The sequence below is a fragment of the Sceloporus occidentalis genome, unplaced genomic scaffold (assembly GCF_023333645.1).
Source record: "Sceloporus occidentalis isolate IW3139 unplaced genomic scaffold, rSceOcc1.0.p SCAF_339, whole genome shotgun sequence".
Taxonomy (NCBI): Eukaryota; Metazoa; Chordata; class Lepidosauria; order Squamata; family Phrynosomatidae; genus Sceloporus; species Sceloporus occidentalis.
In genome coordinates this window covers 144148-163247 of record NW_028317319.1, presented here as the reverse complement: position 1 = coordinate 163247, position 19100 = coordinate 144148, and the positions used below count along the sequence as shown (strand labels likewise).

The 19100-nt window shown below is 46.2% G+C and overlaps 1 protein-coding gene across 1 annotated transcript in view; it reads left to right on the top strand.

Moving 5' to 3' along the window:
• The first annotated feature begins 477 nt into the window (after positions 1–477).
• LOC149274283 (metabotropic glutamate receptor 4-like) overlaps positions 478–19100 on the top strand; it is a 50549-nt gene continuing 31926 nt past the window's right edge. Inside the window, exon 1 of the mRNA XM_089505682.1 lies at positions 478–933. Coding sequence (XP_089361808.1) covers positions 532–933 — 402 coding nt within the window. The 5' untranslated portion in view covers positions 478–531. The remainder of the gene's footprint in view (positions 934–19100) is intronic.

Here is a 19100-nt window from a genome sequence, read left to right as displayed (position 1 = left end):
ATACATATTTGGAACTCATTTATGATAGATAAAGAGCCAATTAAAAAAGACTAAAAGAACTCTAAATAATATGACAACAATAAATTAGATTGAGAGATCAGAAAAAAACATGGAGGAAAGGTTACACTAAGTGTGTTGATTAAAATGATCTTCAACAAGCAGGATATCGGAAGATAAATCTATAGTGTTGTCTTTCCATTTGCATTAGGTTCTGCTTTTGTACTTTCTCTTTGACACATTTTTCAAGTCTTACTCAAATGCACACCTCACATTTTCTTAACATGTTTTTCAGATACTATTTTCACTCTACTTCCGGATTAAGCTCTGCTGACATTTCAGACTGCCCATGATCCATGTCCAACAAGAACAGTGGCCTCATGAAGATAATAGTGTGGATTGGAATTTAAAGGAAGAGGGATTTCATTTGGGAGAGCAGGAACCATGGATGTGCTACTGCTAATGAGGACATCATGTATGCTGGTTATTCTTGGTTCTTGGAGCTGTTTGTCCAAACCCAAAGGTTCACCACATATGAACTCTGTGAGAATAGATGGAGACCTCATCTTAGGGGGTCTTTTTCCTGTCCATGGAAGAGGCAGTGATGGCAAAGCATGTGGAGAACTCAAAAAGGAGAAGGGGATCCACCGTTTAGAAGCCATGCTTTATGCTCTTGACCGCATTAATGCAGATCCTGATCTTCTCCTCAACATCACACTAGGAGCTAGGATTTTGGACACTTGTTCCAGGGATACCCATGCTCTAGAGCAGTCCCTAAGCTTTGTCCAACCACTTATAGATAAAGACAGGGCAGAAGTACGTTGCCTGAGTGGTGGGAATCCTATCATTGCTCAACCTGAGAGGGTGGTGGGGGTTATTGGAGCATCGTCCAGCTCTGTCTCCATCATGGTAGCTAATATCTTAAGACTTTTTAAGGTGAGTACCTATCAAAAGTATTACACTTTTGTAAGAATCAATAATTATTTTTATGAATTTATATTATAACTATAAGACAGTCAAAGTGGAAATAGGGTGGATATGCATGGCTGAATATATAATGCAAATAAACCAGATATATTTATATGGGCGTCCTGGGGGGAGCAAGAGTAGGAAGATTTTTTACTTAAATTTCTCCCATTGATCTAAAAAAGATAAGGGCATTTTGAAAAACAACATCAGGGATAAATCTATTTCAAGCCCCAGATCTGGCAGAGCATGACCACGAAATTAGAATCTCATGATTCAGCTGAATATCAGAGAGGAGCCACAGCTAGACGTCATGTGTAGTGACGTTGCTGCGCACTGCATTGCTGAGCTTGTGAAGCAGTGTTTGATCCATGTACAAAGCTAGCCCAGAACGGGAATAATAAATATAAATAGACAAATGTGTCTGTGTACTGTACAGGTGAGGCTACAACAGCATTAATCATGATGATCAACAAGATTAGCATTGCCATCACTACATCTGATTCTGATGATACCACGCCCCATTGGACATCCAGCCTATGTCCAACCTCTTGGGCAGGGCTAACATTTTGTGCGGACACCCATGTATGTATGAATATAATAATCAAAGCTACTAGAGAAGAAATAAGCAGGGGTATGTAGTCTATATGAATTTGATGGCGCTATATAAAACAATAAATAATAATAATAATATAATCTGTCTCCCCCCTTTACTAAACTAAGTTGTGGGAGACCTGATGCACATCAGTTGACATGCTGACGTCAACACTAACTGACAATGGGCCAGCTGATGTCAGCACGCATAATGCTTATAACTGTGCTTTCAGCTGCTGGTACAGGTAAGTATTTTGAGGTTCAGCATTTCATTCCTTTTAAGTAATTCACTTTTTGTTCAAGTGTATTGAAAATGGCAATAGTTTGCAAATTTTATGGTATACAGAACAGTATATAGCTTTAATAAAATCACTTACAGTAACACACAAAATATGGAACTGCCTTTTAGGATTCATATATTTTATTTTGAGATACTTTCAAATAGACTTGCGTAATCAGATTTGTATACATTTTCATTTTAACAACATTTGTCAATTTCATTAATCTGTATGAGATAAAAAATTTGGGGACCCCCAACAAAACATAAGAAAACAAAACAGACAGCTCCAAATTTTTGTTGCTTTTGTTGCTCTTACACACTCACTCTATCTCACAATCTCTTTCACGCTCTTTATCAATGTCTCCCTACCTTTTCCACCAACTTCTTTTGTGTTCCCTGCCTCCTTCTCTTTCTGTCTTCTTTCTTATGTCTTCATCCGCTTCTCCCTGGTATCAGCTCAATTAACCAGGTACCTCTGCAAATGCCTCCATGCAGACCCTCTCTCCGATTGGTGGAACTTGGGAAGGCTGTTCCTGTGGTGTCCGCCATTGCTGTGCCCTTTTGGCAAAAAGGCCAGAATATTGCAGATGAATTCACAGAGAAAAAGAAGCATTTCTGCGCCTCTCTTTCTCTATGAATCCGTCTGCAATATTCTGGCTTCTTGGAATACTTCCGCAAAAGGGCAGAGTCATGGCAGGCACCACAGGGACAGCTTCTCCCCGCTTCTCCAATCAGGAAGAGGGTGTGCGCAGAAGCTCCACCCTGAATCACCTGAATAAAGGAGCTGATACCGAGGATAAGCGGGCATTTTTTGGTCCATTGGCACAAGTCTACTTTCAAATAACAATAATTAGAGATAATTTGAATATATTATTTTAGTATAAGTGGATTATATGGTGCAGAGGGAGGTGTATAGTTATTACATTTGTCATTTTTATTTGCTAAACCATTCTATTCTCTGTTGTTTTGTATGGGCAGGAACTCAATGCTAATGGACTTAATAGGATTTTAATGGTTATCTTAGTATTTTCAACACAAAGTGGGGGTTGATCTTTCTCTCATTTTGTCTGTTACTCTGTCCTTTGCTGCTGACGTTTTTGGTATTCATTCACATTTCCATCTTACTCTCTCCATATCACTTGCATTATCTATCCTCAGCTATTTGCCTATCTCTTTTTTTATTGTTCCCTCTATAGTGTCCCCTCTATATTACTCTAAAGTGCTTATAGAATTAGATTTTCTTGAGAAGCTCTTAGGAAGCTATAATGCTACGTAAAAAGCCAATATTAAATAATTAATAGAGAGGGAAAAGGCAAGAAGATAACATGAGACAGAATTGCATGCAAATAACATGTATACATATATACAGTGAAGCTAAAATGATTAACATTATGTAGTGACATTTGTAAGACACATATAATTAACATTGTATTAGAAATATTATGTAACATCAAGTTTATCATGTGCTGAATGATGTTCTGTGTCTTGGTAGAATATTTCTAGCTGGATATAGATACAAGAATTAAAGGAATATTTTGGTCCATTAACTTGCTCTTCCTGCAATACCAGATAACCTACCGGTAATATGACAAAAGTTTCAACAGAAAATGGTACAAAAAATGTTAATGTCATGGTTAAAAAATCTATAGTCATGGTGCTCCAGTTGTCTGTTGCTTCCTGTAGCTTGCTGACAGGGGAACCTAAGGTTAGTGGCACCAGTGTGCAGTCAGAGCTGGCCTTAGGTGTTCTGGTGCCCTGTGCGGACTACTCCTCTGGCACCCCCCATCCCAAAAAAAGAAAGGAAAAAATCTTGTAACAAAACTCCCCTCACTATCTATCCCCTCTCCCCCTTCATCACTATCTACCACCACTGCCCCTTCTCACTGCCTTCCCCCTCTGCCCCTTCTCACTGCCCCCCCTGCCCCTTCTCACTATTTACCCCCTCTCCCTACTTACCTTGTTGCCAGAGCCCTGCGGTGGGAGCACGAGGTGTCCGTCTTCCCGCTCTGCCGCGGTGCGCGCTTCACAGCTGTGCGCTGGAATATGGCATCATATTCCGGCGCTCAGCATGAAACGCCTGCACCGCAACGGAGTCACGGAGAGTGAGGGGCGCAGAGTGGTTGCTTAAAACCTCACCTTTAACTTAAATTAAAACATTGTTTTTTTTTGTTTTGTTTTAACTTTATTTAACATCTTCCATGTTAAATAAAGTAAAAAAAAACTTTATTTAACATGGAGGATGTTAAATAAAGTTAAAAACAAAACAAAAAACCCCCCACAATGTTTTAATTTAAGTCCCGGGCAGGCGCCCCTGTTGCCATGGCGCCCTCTGCGGCCGCACAGGTCGCACACCCCTAAGGCTGGCCTTGTGTGCAGTGTTTCTCCCCCCCCACACTCAAACACCATACAGTAACACACACTAATTTTTGCACACATACACTCACTTACTATAACACAATGCACGTACACATTCATACATATACACACTATCATTATCTATGCAGCTCACACACTTTTCCCTGGCCTTCTCCCTCTTACTTTGTATGGAGCCCTGTCTTCACTGCAGCTCACACTATCTGTGAGAACTGCAACATTGCTGTTGCATACTATCACAGTAGTACATAACGCACATTATGTGACTCCCACTGGGCGTGTCGGTTACCGGGCACCTGGGTATCAGGCACCCATGGAACCTGCCTTACTGCACCCCTGAGCTTGCTGCTGTTTGAATTAAATAATTTAGTGTAACAGTGTAGTGTCCCAGGTAGCCTTCCTAACAATTAATGCTTATTAAAGTACCTTGTAAGTACATTCATTTGTATTCATGAACTAAACTACTTACCTTTAGTATAAATTGTTACTCCAGAGGTACAGTGCAACCCCTCCTTTGTGATCTAATGTTACACTTCACTGATTGGCTGCTTGAAGCAGCCAGTCGGAGGCAGGAAAGTGTTCCCATTGAAGTTAGAATGCCTTCCCTCCAAACAGGAGGCAGCAATATAACAACACCTAAAACAAGCAGGACAAAATAAAATAGCTTCTTCCAATATTCTAAAAAACAAAAAAGTAATTTCTAACAATCTTAGATTTGTCAAGAGACCAAATGCAAGTATTTATGTATGTTTATTTGTATGTGCTGCGGAATTTGACGGCGCTTTATAAATAAATGTAATGTAATGTATGTGTATATTCACAAGCATACTTGTAAATAATGTAAAAGTATTGGTTTGCAAATTACAAATGAATTCACATCTAATCATTAATGTCTGATATTTATAATGGAAACCTTTAACTTGAACAGGACATTTCGGTTCATGCTGCATAATTCTTAAAACGGTTAAAATCACGTAGGGAAAAATGCATTATTAAATTAAAAAAAACCTGATGTATTTTAAAAGAAGAAGTAAAAGATACCTAGAGGGCACACATGAAAATCAAATGCATATAAATAAAGAGTTTATACAATAATTTAATAGAAGCTGCTTTTTCTCACAACTTCTTCTGCAAATGTATACAAAAAATTAAATAGCAGATCCGCACACCAAAATGCTTATGGGCATAACAAGCCCCAGCTTGTATGGCACACACATATGTAAAGATACTTACACAGATTTATACATTTTAACACATACATTCATGTTCACATACATACAAACATACATACCCCTCCTTTCCCAGGACATCAGCTGTGTCACACTTAGGGTGACCAAATTTTATGTCTGCCATTCAGGGAGACACTATGAAGCGCACACAGGTATATATCTATAGCACATGGGAGCCTAATTACCAGATTTTGAAATAATGGTTTTGAAATGCTACTTGTAATTATTGCCCTACAATTTGCAATCCCCCCCATAAAATCTTAAGACAAATAGTAGAATCTATTTAGCAGGTTTGTTATTTAGCTTTTATAGATGAGTAAAAAAAATGTTAAAGTAAAAGTAAGAAAAAGTACTTTTATCCCCATATTTTATACTTTTGTTTTAGTAAATTATATGATACAATCAAAATAATGACATCTAAAGAAAGCCCCTCTTTTTCTGAAAAAAACAAAAAAAAAACGCCATGATATAATTTGTGTGAGCTCAGTAAAGAAGAGAGAAGAAAACTACAGCTAAACATGAGCACTCCAGAAATTTTAAAACAGCCATTGTCATGAATGAGACAAAAAATAAAATCAGCCATTGTCACAGAGGGTTTTTTTTATATGCCATTGTTGCTCCCACAAAAAGAGTGAATAGTGAAATAAAGCTGCAGCTACTTTTTAAACCAGAGTTAATGTAAACATTGCTAGCTCTGTTTGAGCAGGAGGATGTCATTAGAGGAGGAGTTGAGCTTAGGGAGGTCTCCGAAAGTTCCTGGGCTAGGGCCGATAGCAGATTTCATAGAAGCAGAGTATGCTTTGGGAGTGGTCACTGTGCCCATTGTGCATATACACTCATTGGCCACTTTATTAGGTACACCTGTTCAATTGCTTGTTAACAAAAATATCTAATCAGACAATCACATGGCAGCAAAGAAGTTGTTCGAGTGGAAGTAGCAGGGCCCCTGCAGTAGTCTGTGAGTGAGAAATGTGCAGTTAAGGTAAGGGGGTAGGGGAGAGTGTATGAGTATCTGTAAATGAATGAGTGTGTGGGAGGGGTGGCATGGCATAGGGAGCCTGTAATCACACTCCTATGATGCACAGGTTCTAGCATGTGCTGGCTGCCTGGGCATGATAGGAGCCTGATTGCTGTTAGACATATATTGTTATTGATTTTTTTTGGTGTGTTAACCATTTTTATTAAAAGTAAGTAACACCAAAATTGGACAATTGTTAACAGCAATCACACTCCCAGGCATACTTAGATTCCAGTATGTACTGGCTGACTTTGCATGATAGGAGTGTGATTTCAATAACAATATTACTTATATGATTTCAATAACAATAACAATCATATAAGTAATATTGTTATTGAAATCACACTCCTATCATGCCCAAGTTCTAGCATGTACTGGTTGCCAGGGCATGATAGCAGTGTGATTGCTGTTAACAATCATATATATATATATTAATATTGTTATTGCATTTTTTGTCCCATCTTGGTGTGTTACTTACTCTTAATAAAAGTGTCGTTATTTTTTTTTTTTTTTTAAGGGGGGGTCATTTTTGGTTTTGGTTCTGTTTCAGCCAAGTGACTCCTGAATTTTTGGGTTTCGGTCCAGAATTTTCATTTCGGTGCATCCCTAGTTTTTTCCAGAGAAAATGCTCTTAAAAATACAATAACACTATAAGATATTTCTTGTAATAACACTAAGATCCAGATCCCCCGCAGCGCTGCAGGGGACCCGGATCCTCCTCTCTGGCAGCTGGTGGGGGGTGTCTGTGCGATGCACCCAAGCATCCTCCGCTACTGTCCTCCACTTCGGCCGGAGCGGCTATGATGGAGCACCAGCGTGACGTGGCCTTCTGGTGCTCCACCATAGAAGCCCCGCAGAAGTATCGGCTAGCACAGCAGAGGTTGTCTGCGCACATTGCGCAACATTCGCCGGGTGCCAGTGGCGTCTCCAGCTTTCATATTTAGGGGGGGCACATGGTGGGCCAGGCACAGTAGGGGGGCCAATTATAAAACTGTACATATACACTAATATATATATATATACACATACACGTTAGACGTGCATTTTTAACTACATAATATGCACTTATCTCTTTGAAGTAAAGACCGTGATTGAAATATGATTTCAAAATAACAGCTAAACTGGCAGTTATTTTTCATTCTTTAATATTAGCCCCTGCTGACAATATATATAAATATTAGACCCTGCTGGCGATATATAGAAATATTACACCCTGCTTCCAATATATATTAACCCCTGCTGCGGATATATATTGATATTAGCCCCTGCTGCGGATATATACTTATATTATACCCTGCTGCCGATATATATTAATATTTGATCCTGCTGCCAATATATATTAATATTAGCCCCTACTGCCAATATATATTATTAGTCCCTGCAGGCAATATATATAATTAGCCCCTGCAGCCAATAAATATTAATATTAGCCCCTGCTGCCTGTCAGGTGAGGGGTGCGGAGCGTGGCGCAGGCACCACTATACAGAGTCCAGGAGCGTAGCACAAAGAGGGGCAAATCCAGGAGAATAGTCGAGGTCACGGTCCAAAGGTCAAGGCAGGCAGCAGACAGCATAAACGGAATACGAAAGCCAAAAAGGTCAGGATACCAAGGACACGAGTACTAGAGGTCGGGATAAGCAAGCACTTGAAGCTTAACAAAGAAGCACTGGTGTAGAGGTTTGGGGAGTTTATATAGGGGCAGGTAATGAGGCTCCCACCCCCTATCACCTGTACTCCTACCTCCCAAAGTGCTTGTCTCCCTCCCCCTTGCTACACCTGAGTGTAGGGAGACAGAGCTGGGTCTATCTCCTCCCCCTCCCTCTGGTGGCTGTGGGAGAGGGAGGTTGCATAAACGGGGTTAAGCCCCGCCCCCCTCCTCTCCGGGTGCTCGTGCTCGGCACTTCGTGCCCGCAGACCGGGAGTCCGGGAGCGCGGCCTGCCACGAGGCCGTGCTGCGCTGTGATCGGGAGGTCCGCGGGCAGGATTAGACCTCCTGCCCGACGTCTCCCGCGACGCCGGACCCGATACTCTGCGCGGCCACGTCGCGAGGAGGTCTGCCGGTGGGGATCGCGCTCCGAGGCGGCGGCCCCCGCAGCGAGGTAGGTGCTCCCGGCCGGGCCTGACATACCCCCCCTCGTACACGCGACCCCGGGGCGCGACGGGGAACAGGACGACCAGGATGGGAGCGATGGAAGGATCGGATCTTAGCAGGGGCGTGAACGTTGGCCAGGGGTTCCCATGACCGTTCCTCCGGGCCGTATCCCTTCCACAGAACCAGGTACTCAAAACGACCCCTGCGGATGCGGGAGTCAAGGATGCTCTCCACCTCGTATTCTTGGTCGTCGTCCACCAGAACCGGAGGAGGAGGAATGCTGCTTCCCCCAGCGTCCAGAGGAGGGACCCATCTCTTCACCAAGGAGACGTGGAACGTTGGGTGAATACCCCAGGAGTCAGGGAGCTTGAGCTTGACGGCAGCCGGACCGATCAAATCGGTGATGAGAAAGGGTCCTAGATAGGTGGGACCCAACTTCTTGGAGGGTGTCCGAGTGGGTATGTATTTGGAGGAGAGCCACACCTTGTCGCCCACTTGAAGAGGGGCATGCGGCCGATGGTGTTTGTCGAATTGTTTCTTGTGGTGTTCTTGGGCTTTCTGCAGTGCAGCTCTGAGGACTGGGACGGTTTGTTGTAGTAGCTGGATACGGTCCCGGGCCGGAGGGACCCCCTCGGTGGATGGAAGGTCGAAGAGGAAGGACGGGTTGTACCCGTAAACCGCTTGAAAGGGAGACATCCCTATAGACCGTTGTAGGTGGTTGTTGTATGAGAACTCCGCCAATGGTAGCAAGGCGAGCCAATCGTCTTGAAGGTGCGAGACGTAGCAGCGCAAGTATTGTTCCAGTATTTGGTTCACCCGTTCCGTTTGGCCATTGGTACGGGGGTGATATGCGGAGGACAAACAGCGATGGACTCCCAAACCCTTACAGAACGCTTTCCAGAATCGGGACGTGAACTGGGTCCCCCGGTCTGACAATACTGTGTGGGGAGTCCCATGTAGTCTGTATATGGCCTGCAAAAACAGGTCGGCCGTCTTGGCCGCCGTGGGTAATGCAGTGGTGGGGACGAAATGTGCCATCTTTGTGAGACGATCGACCACCACCATGACTGTGTTGTGGCCTTGTGAGGGTGGTAGGTCCACGATGAAATCCACGGTGATGTCTGTCCATGGTCGCTCGGGGATGGTGAGGGGTTGCAGGAGGCCTGCTGTTTTGGTGGTGGGTTTCTTGGATCGGGCGCACACTGAACATGAGTGGACGTACTGCTCGATGTCTTTGGACATAGTCGGCCACCAAAAGTATCGTCGGGCGAGGTCTCGGGTCTGACGGTGTCCTCCATGACCGGAGGAGGGAAGGTCATGGACTGCGCGGAGAACTGCGTGTCTCGCGAGGAGGGGTACATACACCAACCCGTCTTTCAGGAACAGGCCCTGAGAGGCCTTGCAAGACACTGTCTCTGGTTCGGAGTGGAGGGTTCGGCTGTGTCGACGGAGGTCGTCCATGAGGGACGTCTGTATGCCCAAGAAGTGGGCTGACTGTAGGATCCCGTCTTGTGACGAGACTGGTTCCTCCACCGGGTCGTACAGTCTGGATAGGGCGTCGGCCTTGGTGTTCTTTGTCCCGGGTCTGTAGGTGATATGGAGTTGAAAGCGAGTGAAAAACAGCGCCCATCGGGCTTGCCGAGGGCAGAGTCTCTTGGCTGTACGAAGATATTCCAAGTTGCGATGGTCGGTGAACACGGTGATGGGGTATTGTGCTCCCTCCAACAGGTGCCGCCACTCCTCCAAGGCCATCTTGATGGCGAGGAGTTCCCGGTCCCCCACGTTGTAGTTGCTCTCAGCCGGGGAGAGTCGTTTGGAGAAATATGAGACCGGATGGAGGAGGTCTTGGGCTCCGTGGCGCTGTGAGAGAACGGCCCCCACAGCTGACTCCGAGGCATCCACTTCCAACCAGTAGGCCTTCAGAGGATTTGGGAGCACGAGGATGGGGGCTGTGGTGAACTGCTGTTTCAGCATGTCAAACGCCTTTTGTGCGGGTAGTGTCCACCGAAACTTGGTATGTTTCTTGGTGAGACTGGTGATGGGGAGGACCAGGCGAGAGAACCCCTTGATAAACCGCCTGTAGAAGTTGGCGAAACCAATGAATCTTTGGACGGCCTTGACCGAGTTCGGGACAGGCCAATGCTGGATCGCCATCACCTTCCTGGGGTCCATCTCTATCTTCCCCGGGGTGATTATGAACCCCAGGAACTCCACCCTGGTGGTTTCGAAGGTGCACTTGGAGAGCTTGGCATAGAGGTGGTTCTGGTGGAGCCGAGTCAGCACCAGTGCCATGTGCTTTCGGTGTTCTGCGAGTGAGGATGAGTAGACGAGGATGTCGTCCAAATAGACCACAACACATGAGTCCAGCACGTCCCTGAACAAGTCGTTGAGGAACCGCTGAAAGGTGGCTGGTGAATTACAGAGACCAAACGGCATGACCCGGTACTCGTAATGTCCGTATCTGGTCCGAAAAGCTGTCTTCCATTCGTCCCCCTTCCGGATGCGAACCAGGTTATAGGCGCCCAGTAGATCAAGCTTGGAGTACACTTGCGCCTCCCGTAGGCGGTCCATGAGTTCGGGAATCAGAGGCAGGGGATACTTGTTTTTGATGGTGATGTGGTTCAATTCCCTGTAATCGACACAAGGTCGTAGTCCTCCATCTTTTTTCCCTATGAAGAAGATCCCGGCACCGGCCGGGGAAGTGGAAGGTCGGATGAAGCCTCTCCTCAGGTTGTCCTCGATGTACTCCTTGAGGATCTTGAGTTCGGGTTCCGAGAGGGGAAAGATACGACTGAACGGTATGGGAGCCCCCGGGAGGAGATCGATAGGACAGTCGTACGGTCTGTGTGGAGGAAGACGTTCAGCTTCCTTAGGGTCAAAAACGGAGGCAAAACCACGGTATGGGGCGGGTAGCATAGAAGCCCCAGCTGAAGGAGTCGACGAAGGCTCGATAAGGGAGAGCGCAGCCCTCGCGATACAATGTTGCACACAAAAGGTCGAACAAAACGTGACTTTTCCTGACGACCACTTTATTGCTGGATCGTGTTTACAGAGCCAGGGAAGACCCAGGATGAGGGGGTACGTGGGAGTGTGGACAAGGTTGAGGACCACCGTCTAGTGATGTGACGTTCCGATGGTAAGGCGGAGAGGGATAGTCTCGGAGGTCACCGGCCCTGATGATATCGGTCTCCCGTCCACCAGCCGGACTTCGAGAGGTGGGTCCCTGAGACGTGTGGGGGTGTGAAGGCGATGGGCTAGGTCAGTGTCCAGAAAGCTTTCGCTGGCCCCGGAATCCAGGATGGCGCGTAGGGGTACGGACTTATCGCCCCACTGCAATAACACAGGAACGGAGAGGTGAGAGGGAGTCCCGTTGAGACATAAAGAGGTACGTAAAGACGTGGCCTTACCTCGAGGCGGTGCTAGGGGGCATACACGAACCAAGTGCCCCGGCTTCCCGCAATACATGCAGAGGTTCTCGTTCCTCCGTTTGGTTCTTTCGGCTGTCGACAGGGGTCCTCTTGCCACCCCGATTTGCATGGGTTCCACAGCATCATTGGAGGAAGGACTCGGAGTCGCAGTTGGAGGACGGTTGGGGAAGCCTGGACGAGAGAGAGGAGGAGGACCCCGCTCTATGCGACGTTCCCGGAGACGGCGGTCCAATAGGGTGACTGCGTGAATCAGGGCATCCAGGGTGGCCGGGGGATCCACCCGGGCTAATTCATCCTTGAGGGACTCCGCCAACCCGAGGCGGAACTGGTGGAGCAGAGCAGGTTCGTTCCACCGGGTCTCTGTGGCCAGGCTCCGGAACTCCGAAACGTAGTCCTCCACCGGCTTGCGACCTTGCCGGAGGTTGTGGAGGAGGTTCTCAGCAGTCCCCCTTCTGTGGGGGTCTGCATATAAACCGTCCATGGCCTGGCGGAACAGTACCCAGGTCTCCAATGCAGGGTGTTGCGTGAGCAATAGGTGATGGGCCCAGATCATGGGGCCATTGGACAGGAGGGAGATAGCCGAACGCACCTTGACATAGTCCGTAGCATAAGTGCGAGGCTTTAAGGCAAACAACAGTTCACACGAGGACACGAACGCCTGATACTTGGTGCGGTCTCCGTCGAAGACAGCAGGCAACCGAACAGGGGGTTCAGGGAAGACTCCTGCCCCTTCCGCTAATGGTTCCCCCACGGGTCCAGGGAGAACCCCTTCAGGGGGTGGTTGGGGTATGGCCCCTTGGACGACTTGGAACTGTTGGCGGAGCAGGAGTTGATTCTCCTGTAGGTCCATCATGTTTTGGGCCATAGCTGCCATCTGTTGGGTCAAGGTGTGGAGCGCATCAGCAGCGCCTGCAGGCTCCATAATGGCTTCTTTGTTTTGTCAGGTGAGGGGTGCGGAGCGTGGCGCAGGCACCACTATACAGAGTCCAGGAGCGTAGCACAAAGAGGGGCAAATCCAGGAGAATAGTCGAGGTCACGGTCCAAAGGTCAAGGCAGGCAGCAGACAGCATAAACGGAATACGAAAGCCAAAAAGGTCAGGATACCAAGGACACGAGTACTAGAGGTCGGGATAAGCAAGCACTTGAAGCTTAACAAAGAAGCACTGGTGTAGAGGTTTGGGGAGTTTATATAGGGGCAGGTAATGAGGCTCCCACCCCCTATCACCTGTACTCCTACCTCCCAAAGTGCTTGTCTCCCTCCCCCTTGCTACACCTGAGTGTAGGGAGACAGAGCTGGGTCTATCTCCTCCCCCTCCCTCTGGTGGCTGTGGGAGAGGGAGGTTGCATAAACGGGGTTAAGCCCCACCCCCCTCCTCTCCGGGTGCGCGGCTCGTGCTCGGCACTTCGTGCCCGCAGACCGGGAGTCCGGGAGCGCGGCCTGCCACGAGGCCGTGCCGCGCCGTGATCGGGAGGTCCGCGGGCAGGATTAGACCTCCTGCCCGACGTCTCCCGCGACGCCGGACCCGATACTCTGCGTCGCGAGGAGGTCTGCCGGTGGGGATCGCGCTCCGAGGCGGCGGCCCCCGCAGCGAGGTAGGTGCTCCCGGCCGGGCCTGACACTGCCAATATATGTTAATATTAGCTCCTGCTGCCAATATATATTAGCTCCTGCTGCCAATATAATTTAGCCCCTGCTGCCGATATATATTAATATATATTAATATTAGCCCCTGTTGTCGATATATATTAATATTAGACCCTGCTGCCGATATATATATAGTATTAGTCCCTGCTTCCTATATATATTAATATTAGCCCCTGCAGCCAATATATATAAATATTAGACGTTGCTGCCAATATATATAAATATTAAACACTGCTGTCAATATAAAAATAAATATTAGACCCTGCTGCCAATATATAAATAAATATTAGCCCCTGCTGCCAAAACATATATAAATATTTGCCCCTGCTGCCAATATATATATAAATATTAGAACCTGCTGCCAATATATTTTATAGTGAAAAAATTGGACCCTACTCATGCATTTCCTTGGGCCCCGCTCAACGCTCCCTTGCATGCAATCACTCCCTCCGCTACCATAACAAAAAAAAATATTTGCCACACTGACTGCAGATCAGAGGAAGACCGTGAGAGTCAGTCCTGCACCGTGACATTGAGAGGTCCTCTCCCCTGTAATCATCCCCAGAGTCCCTTTGTCCCCTCATTCACTAAACCATACAGCTCTTTAGCATTGCAGGTATAAACCAACAGAACACACAAACCCAGCATTGCAGGTATATATCAACTGGAAATCACATGTACACTCAGCACTGAAGGTATAGATCAAATAAACAACACATGGAAACAGCACTCCAGGTATTGATCAACTGAATAAGACATACAAATCCTATATTTGCAGGTAAACATAAATAATGTATGGAAATATAGCCGATACAGATCAACAGATTAACACAAAACCCAGCATTGCAGGTATATATCAATTGGAAATTACATATAAACTCTGCATTAAAGGTATAGATAAACCCCCTAAATTACAGGCATAGGTCACTGGTCACAAACACCAAAGCCAACCCTGGCCTCCACACTGCCCAAATAGAACCTGACCAGCACCCAAATTACACATACATAGGACGTGCCATCTTTGTCGCCAAACAGCCCCAGCATGAGTCAACTTTATCCCTAAACAGCTGAACGTACGCCATGTTTGTCCCATAAACACACTATCTGTGCCATCTTTGTCCCCATTGCCTAAACACCCTGCTTATACCATCTTTTCTTTTTTGACAAATCAATAATACACCTATAATTCACAAATACTTTTACAGTCACTCACTAATTCACACAATCATTTATTCTTTCACACATTATTATTATTATTTACACATATTCATTAATGCATCCACACATTAATCCATTCATTCTCTCTTTCATTCTGACTCTTTATTTCAATATTCTTGCCACCCTCCTTTCTCCCTCCCTATCTACCCTATCTAACCCCTCTCTGTCCCTACCCTATCTACCCCCTCTCCCTCCCTATCTACCCCCTCTCCCTCCCAATCTCTCCTATCTACCCCCTCTCCCTACCCTATCTACCACCTCTCCCTCCCTATATACCCCCTCTCCCTCCCTCTCTATCCTATCTACCCCCTCTCCCACCCAATCTATCCTATCTACCCCCTCTCCCACCCAATCTACCCTATCTAACCCCTCTCTGTCCCTACCCTATCTAACCCCTCTCCCTCCCTCCCTACCACCTCTCCCTCCTTATCTATCTTATCTACCCCCTCTCCCTATCCTATCTACCCCCTCTCCCTCCCAATCTATCTATCTACCCCTCCCCCTCCCAATCTATCCTATCTACCCCCTCTCCCTCCCAATCTATCCTATCTACCCCCTCTCCCTCCCAATCAATCCTATCTATCCCCTCTCCCTCCCAATCTATCCTATCCCCTCTCCCTCCCAATCTATCCTATCTATCCCCTCTCCCTCCCAATTTATCCTATCTATCCCCTCTCCCTCCCAATCTATCCTATCTACCCCCTCCCAATCAATACTATCTATCCCCTCCCCCTCCCAATCAATCCTATCTATCCCCTCTCCCTCCCAATCACTTACCTTGGGCTTGTAGAAGTCCAGCGGTGGGATCGCGAAGTCCCTGTCTCTGCCGCAGTGTGCGCGGCTTCACTGTTGAGCGCCGGATATGACATCATATACCGGCGCTCAACTTGAAATGCCGCCACTGCGACCAAGGCAGAGGCCTCGCGGAGAAGAGTGAGAGGCGCCGAACGGTTTCTGAAAACTTATTCCTCAGTGACCGTTCGGCGCCTCTCTCTCTCCTCCGCGTCTATTAAAAAAAAAAAAAAGACGGGGTTTCAGTTGGGGGGGCACACGGGGGGGGCACAGCATGATGTAGGGGGGGCCATGGCCCCCTCTGGCCCCCCTGCCGACGCCAATGGTGCCAGAGAGGAGGCTCCCCTGCAGCGTTTCCTCTCTGTCAGCTGGTGGGCGTCTGTGTGATGCGCGCAGACATCCTCCACTACTGCTGGCACTTCCACTGGGGCTTCTTTGATGGAGCACTGGCGTCACCTGACCTTCCGGTGCTCGCTCATAGAAGCTCCATCGAAAGTGCCGGCCACCAGCAGAGGTTGTTTACGAGCATCGTGCAGACGTTCACTGGCTAACCCTACTTGACACCAAGGAGTCTGGAGCACGGGGAGAAAGTCTGGGGGGGGCATATTTGGTGGTATAGGGCATATCAGGCGGGCTGTGTGTCATATATGGGTTATAAGGCATATCAGGGGGGGCAGAGGGGCATATCTGGGGCCATAAGGCATATCCGGGGGCAGAGTGGCATATTGGGGGTTATAAGGTATATCAGGGGGGCACAGTGGCAATTAAGGGGTATAAGGCATATTCGGGGGCAGAGTGGCATATCTGGGTTATAAAGCATATCAGAGGGCACTGGCATATGGGGGAAATAATGCATATCTGGGGGTATAAGGCATATCTGGGGGGGGCAGAGTGGCATATCAGAGGGCACAGTGGCATATCAGGGGGGGCATAAGGCATATAGAGGATATAAGGCATATCTGAGGGTATAAGGCATACAGGGGGTACAAGGCATATCTGGGAGGCAGTGTGGCAAGCCTGGGCTCAAATCTGCATAACTGGGGGGGGACAGAATGCTGTTTGTTTTTAACATCCTGTTTGTTTATTACATTATTTTACATAAATGAAAAAATTAAATTTTTTTATCCGATTAATCAAACAAATTATCGTCCAACTAATCACGTATGAAAATAATCATTAGTTGCAGCCCTAATATGGACCAAAAAAGTTTTGATGTACAATGCTAAACTCTATGAGATGATGCCAATGGGAACAACAGAGGGTGTCAAAAGTTTATTTTGCTTTAGTACTAAGTCCATTACACTTATAACGTAATGAACAATACAAAACCAGCTGAATTCATGTGTGTATTACTAGGCTGCAGTCATTAAATAGAACAAAATGTTTGTAACATAAAAACACGAAAATAGATGCCCTTTATTTTATGAACAATTGGCGTTTTAATAAGCTAAGAAAGCATCTTATCTCCTAAGAAGCTGATGGATGAATATAAAGTTTTACATAGATTTTTTATTATATTACAATGCTAGAATGTATTGCCGTGGAAAACATAATTGTGTTAGCATTCTATTTTCAGTTCTCATCTGTTCAGTGCTGGTGACATAACTGATTGATGTTGTTTGCTGTTATGAGGTTTGGTAACCTGGCATGAGAAGTTGTGTAAACTTGCACATTTATAGGGCGGTCCCCTGTATAGAGTATAACCTTATGGTAGACCCCAAGGAAAAAGAGTATGAATATCTTATGGAATCTGTTGTTATGTGCACAGTTTTACTTTATGGTTTTCATATGATTAATATACTGTACATGCCAGCATCCAGAACAAATTCCTGGGTAGCCTGTAATTGGGGATCAATGCTAAGTGTTAGCGTGTTTTCATACCTTTTTCCAGAAGCCTATCCACTCCCACCCAAGAACTATTGTGTATCAAATCACTCCCAGTTCACACTTCCCTCGTCTAAATAGTCTAGGTAGGCTATCTGAGACCTTTCTCAAGGAGAGGTAATGCACTTCAACAGATAAAAGTCCACCATGTAATGCATTCACATAATGACAAATACCTTAAAGTTAACATTGAGATTGGTTTTAAAAACATTACTGCTTTTAACATTCGATAACATTATTAAAATTACTGTTAATATGTTGTACCAAGCTTGACATCGTATAAAGTCTATTGAACGTTAATATTACTGTGGGGGACCTGGATCCTAACCCTGCAGCTTGCCTGCAGTAGGGCTAAATGAAAGGGATAATCGCTCAATCACGTTGGCCGATACAAATTAGGGGGAGCAGTGCGGCCTATAATCAGGCCAATATGGTATCTGCCTACAAAATCCCTGACTTTTTGCAAGTGTATCTAGAAAAATTTATGCTGTTTTGAAGGAAAATGGTGGTCACATTAAATATTGATTTTATTTAGATTTTACTTCTGTTTACTCACTTTGCATTATGACTTTATCAGTCTCTCACATAATTGTGGAGGAATTGTGGGCCACTCTAATTTACAACGTTGCTTTAGTTCATTGAGATTTGCAGGCATTTGTTTATGCACAGCTCTCTTAAGGTCCCACCCAGGCCCGGACTGGGACAAAAAATAGGCCCGGGCATTTAAGCCCGAGCAGCCCATTTTTATTTATTTATTTATTGTTGAAGCCCACCCTTTATGTACCATCTTTGCATTTACTCCCTCATTCACACAAATCATTAACACATTCATTAATGCAGTCTCACAAATCATTCAAGCAATTCATCCACACATGAATTCATTAATTGTCATACGCATTCACACAATTCATCCACACATTTATTCATTCATTCTCATATGCATTCACACTACCCCCTCTCCCCATCTTATCTGCCCCTTCTCACTATGTTCCCCCTTCCACACTTCTCAATATGTACCCCCCTCTCACTATCTATCCCCTCTCCCCATTTCTCACTATCTAACCTCTCTGCCCCTTCTCACTGCACCCCCCTCCCTCACCCTACTTACCTTGTTGCCGGAGCAAGCAGCAACTGAGACCGGGCCCGCGGCAGGGCCGGGTTGACTTAGGGGCTGATGGAGCTGCAACTCCAGGCCCCTACCTTAAAATAGGCCCAGTCAGGACCGGACTGACTGGGCCTATGCAGTCTCTACGGCCGTATTAACGTAGGGCCTCTTAAGCCCGCCGCAACTGCGACCGGGTCCGCCACTCTAAGGGGCCGGGAAGCCCCCACCAGGGCCAGCCGTAAGGGTCTGCGGCCGCACAGGGCTTAAATTAAAACATTGTTTTGTTTTTTTTAACTTTATTTAACATCCTCCATGTTAAATAAAGTTAACAAAAACTTTATTTAACATGGAGGATGTTAAATAAAGTAAAAAAACAAACAAACAACAACCCCCCCCGATGTTTTAATTTAAACCCTGTGCGGTCGCACACCCGTAAGGCCGGCCCTGGTGGGGGCTTCCCGGCCCCTTAGAGTGGCGGA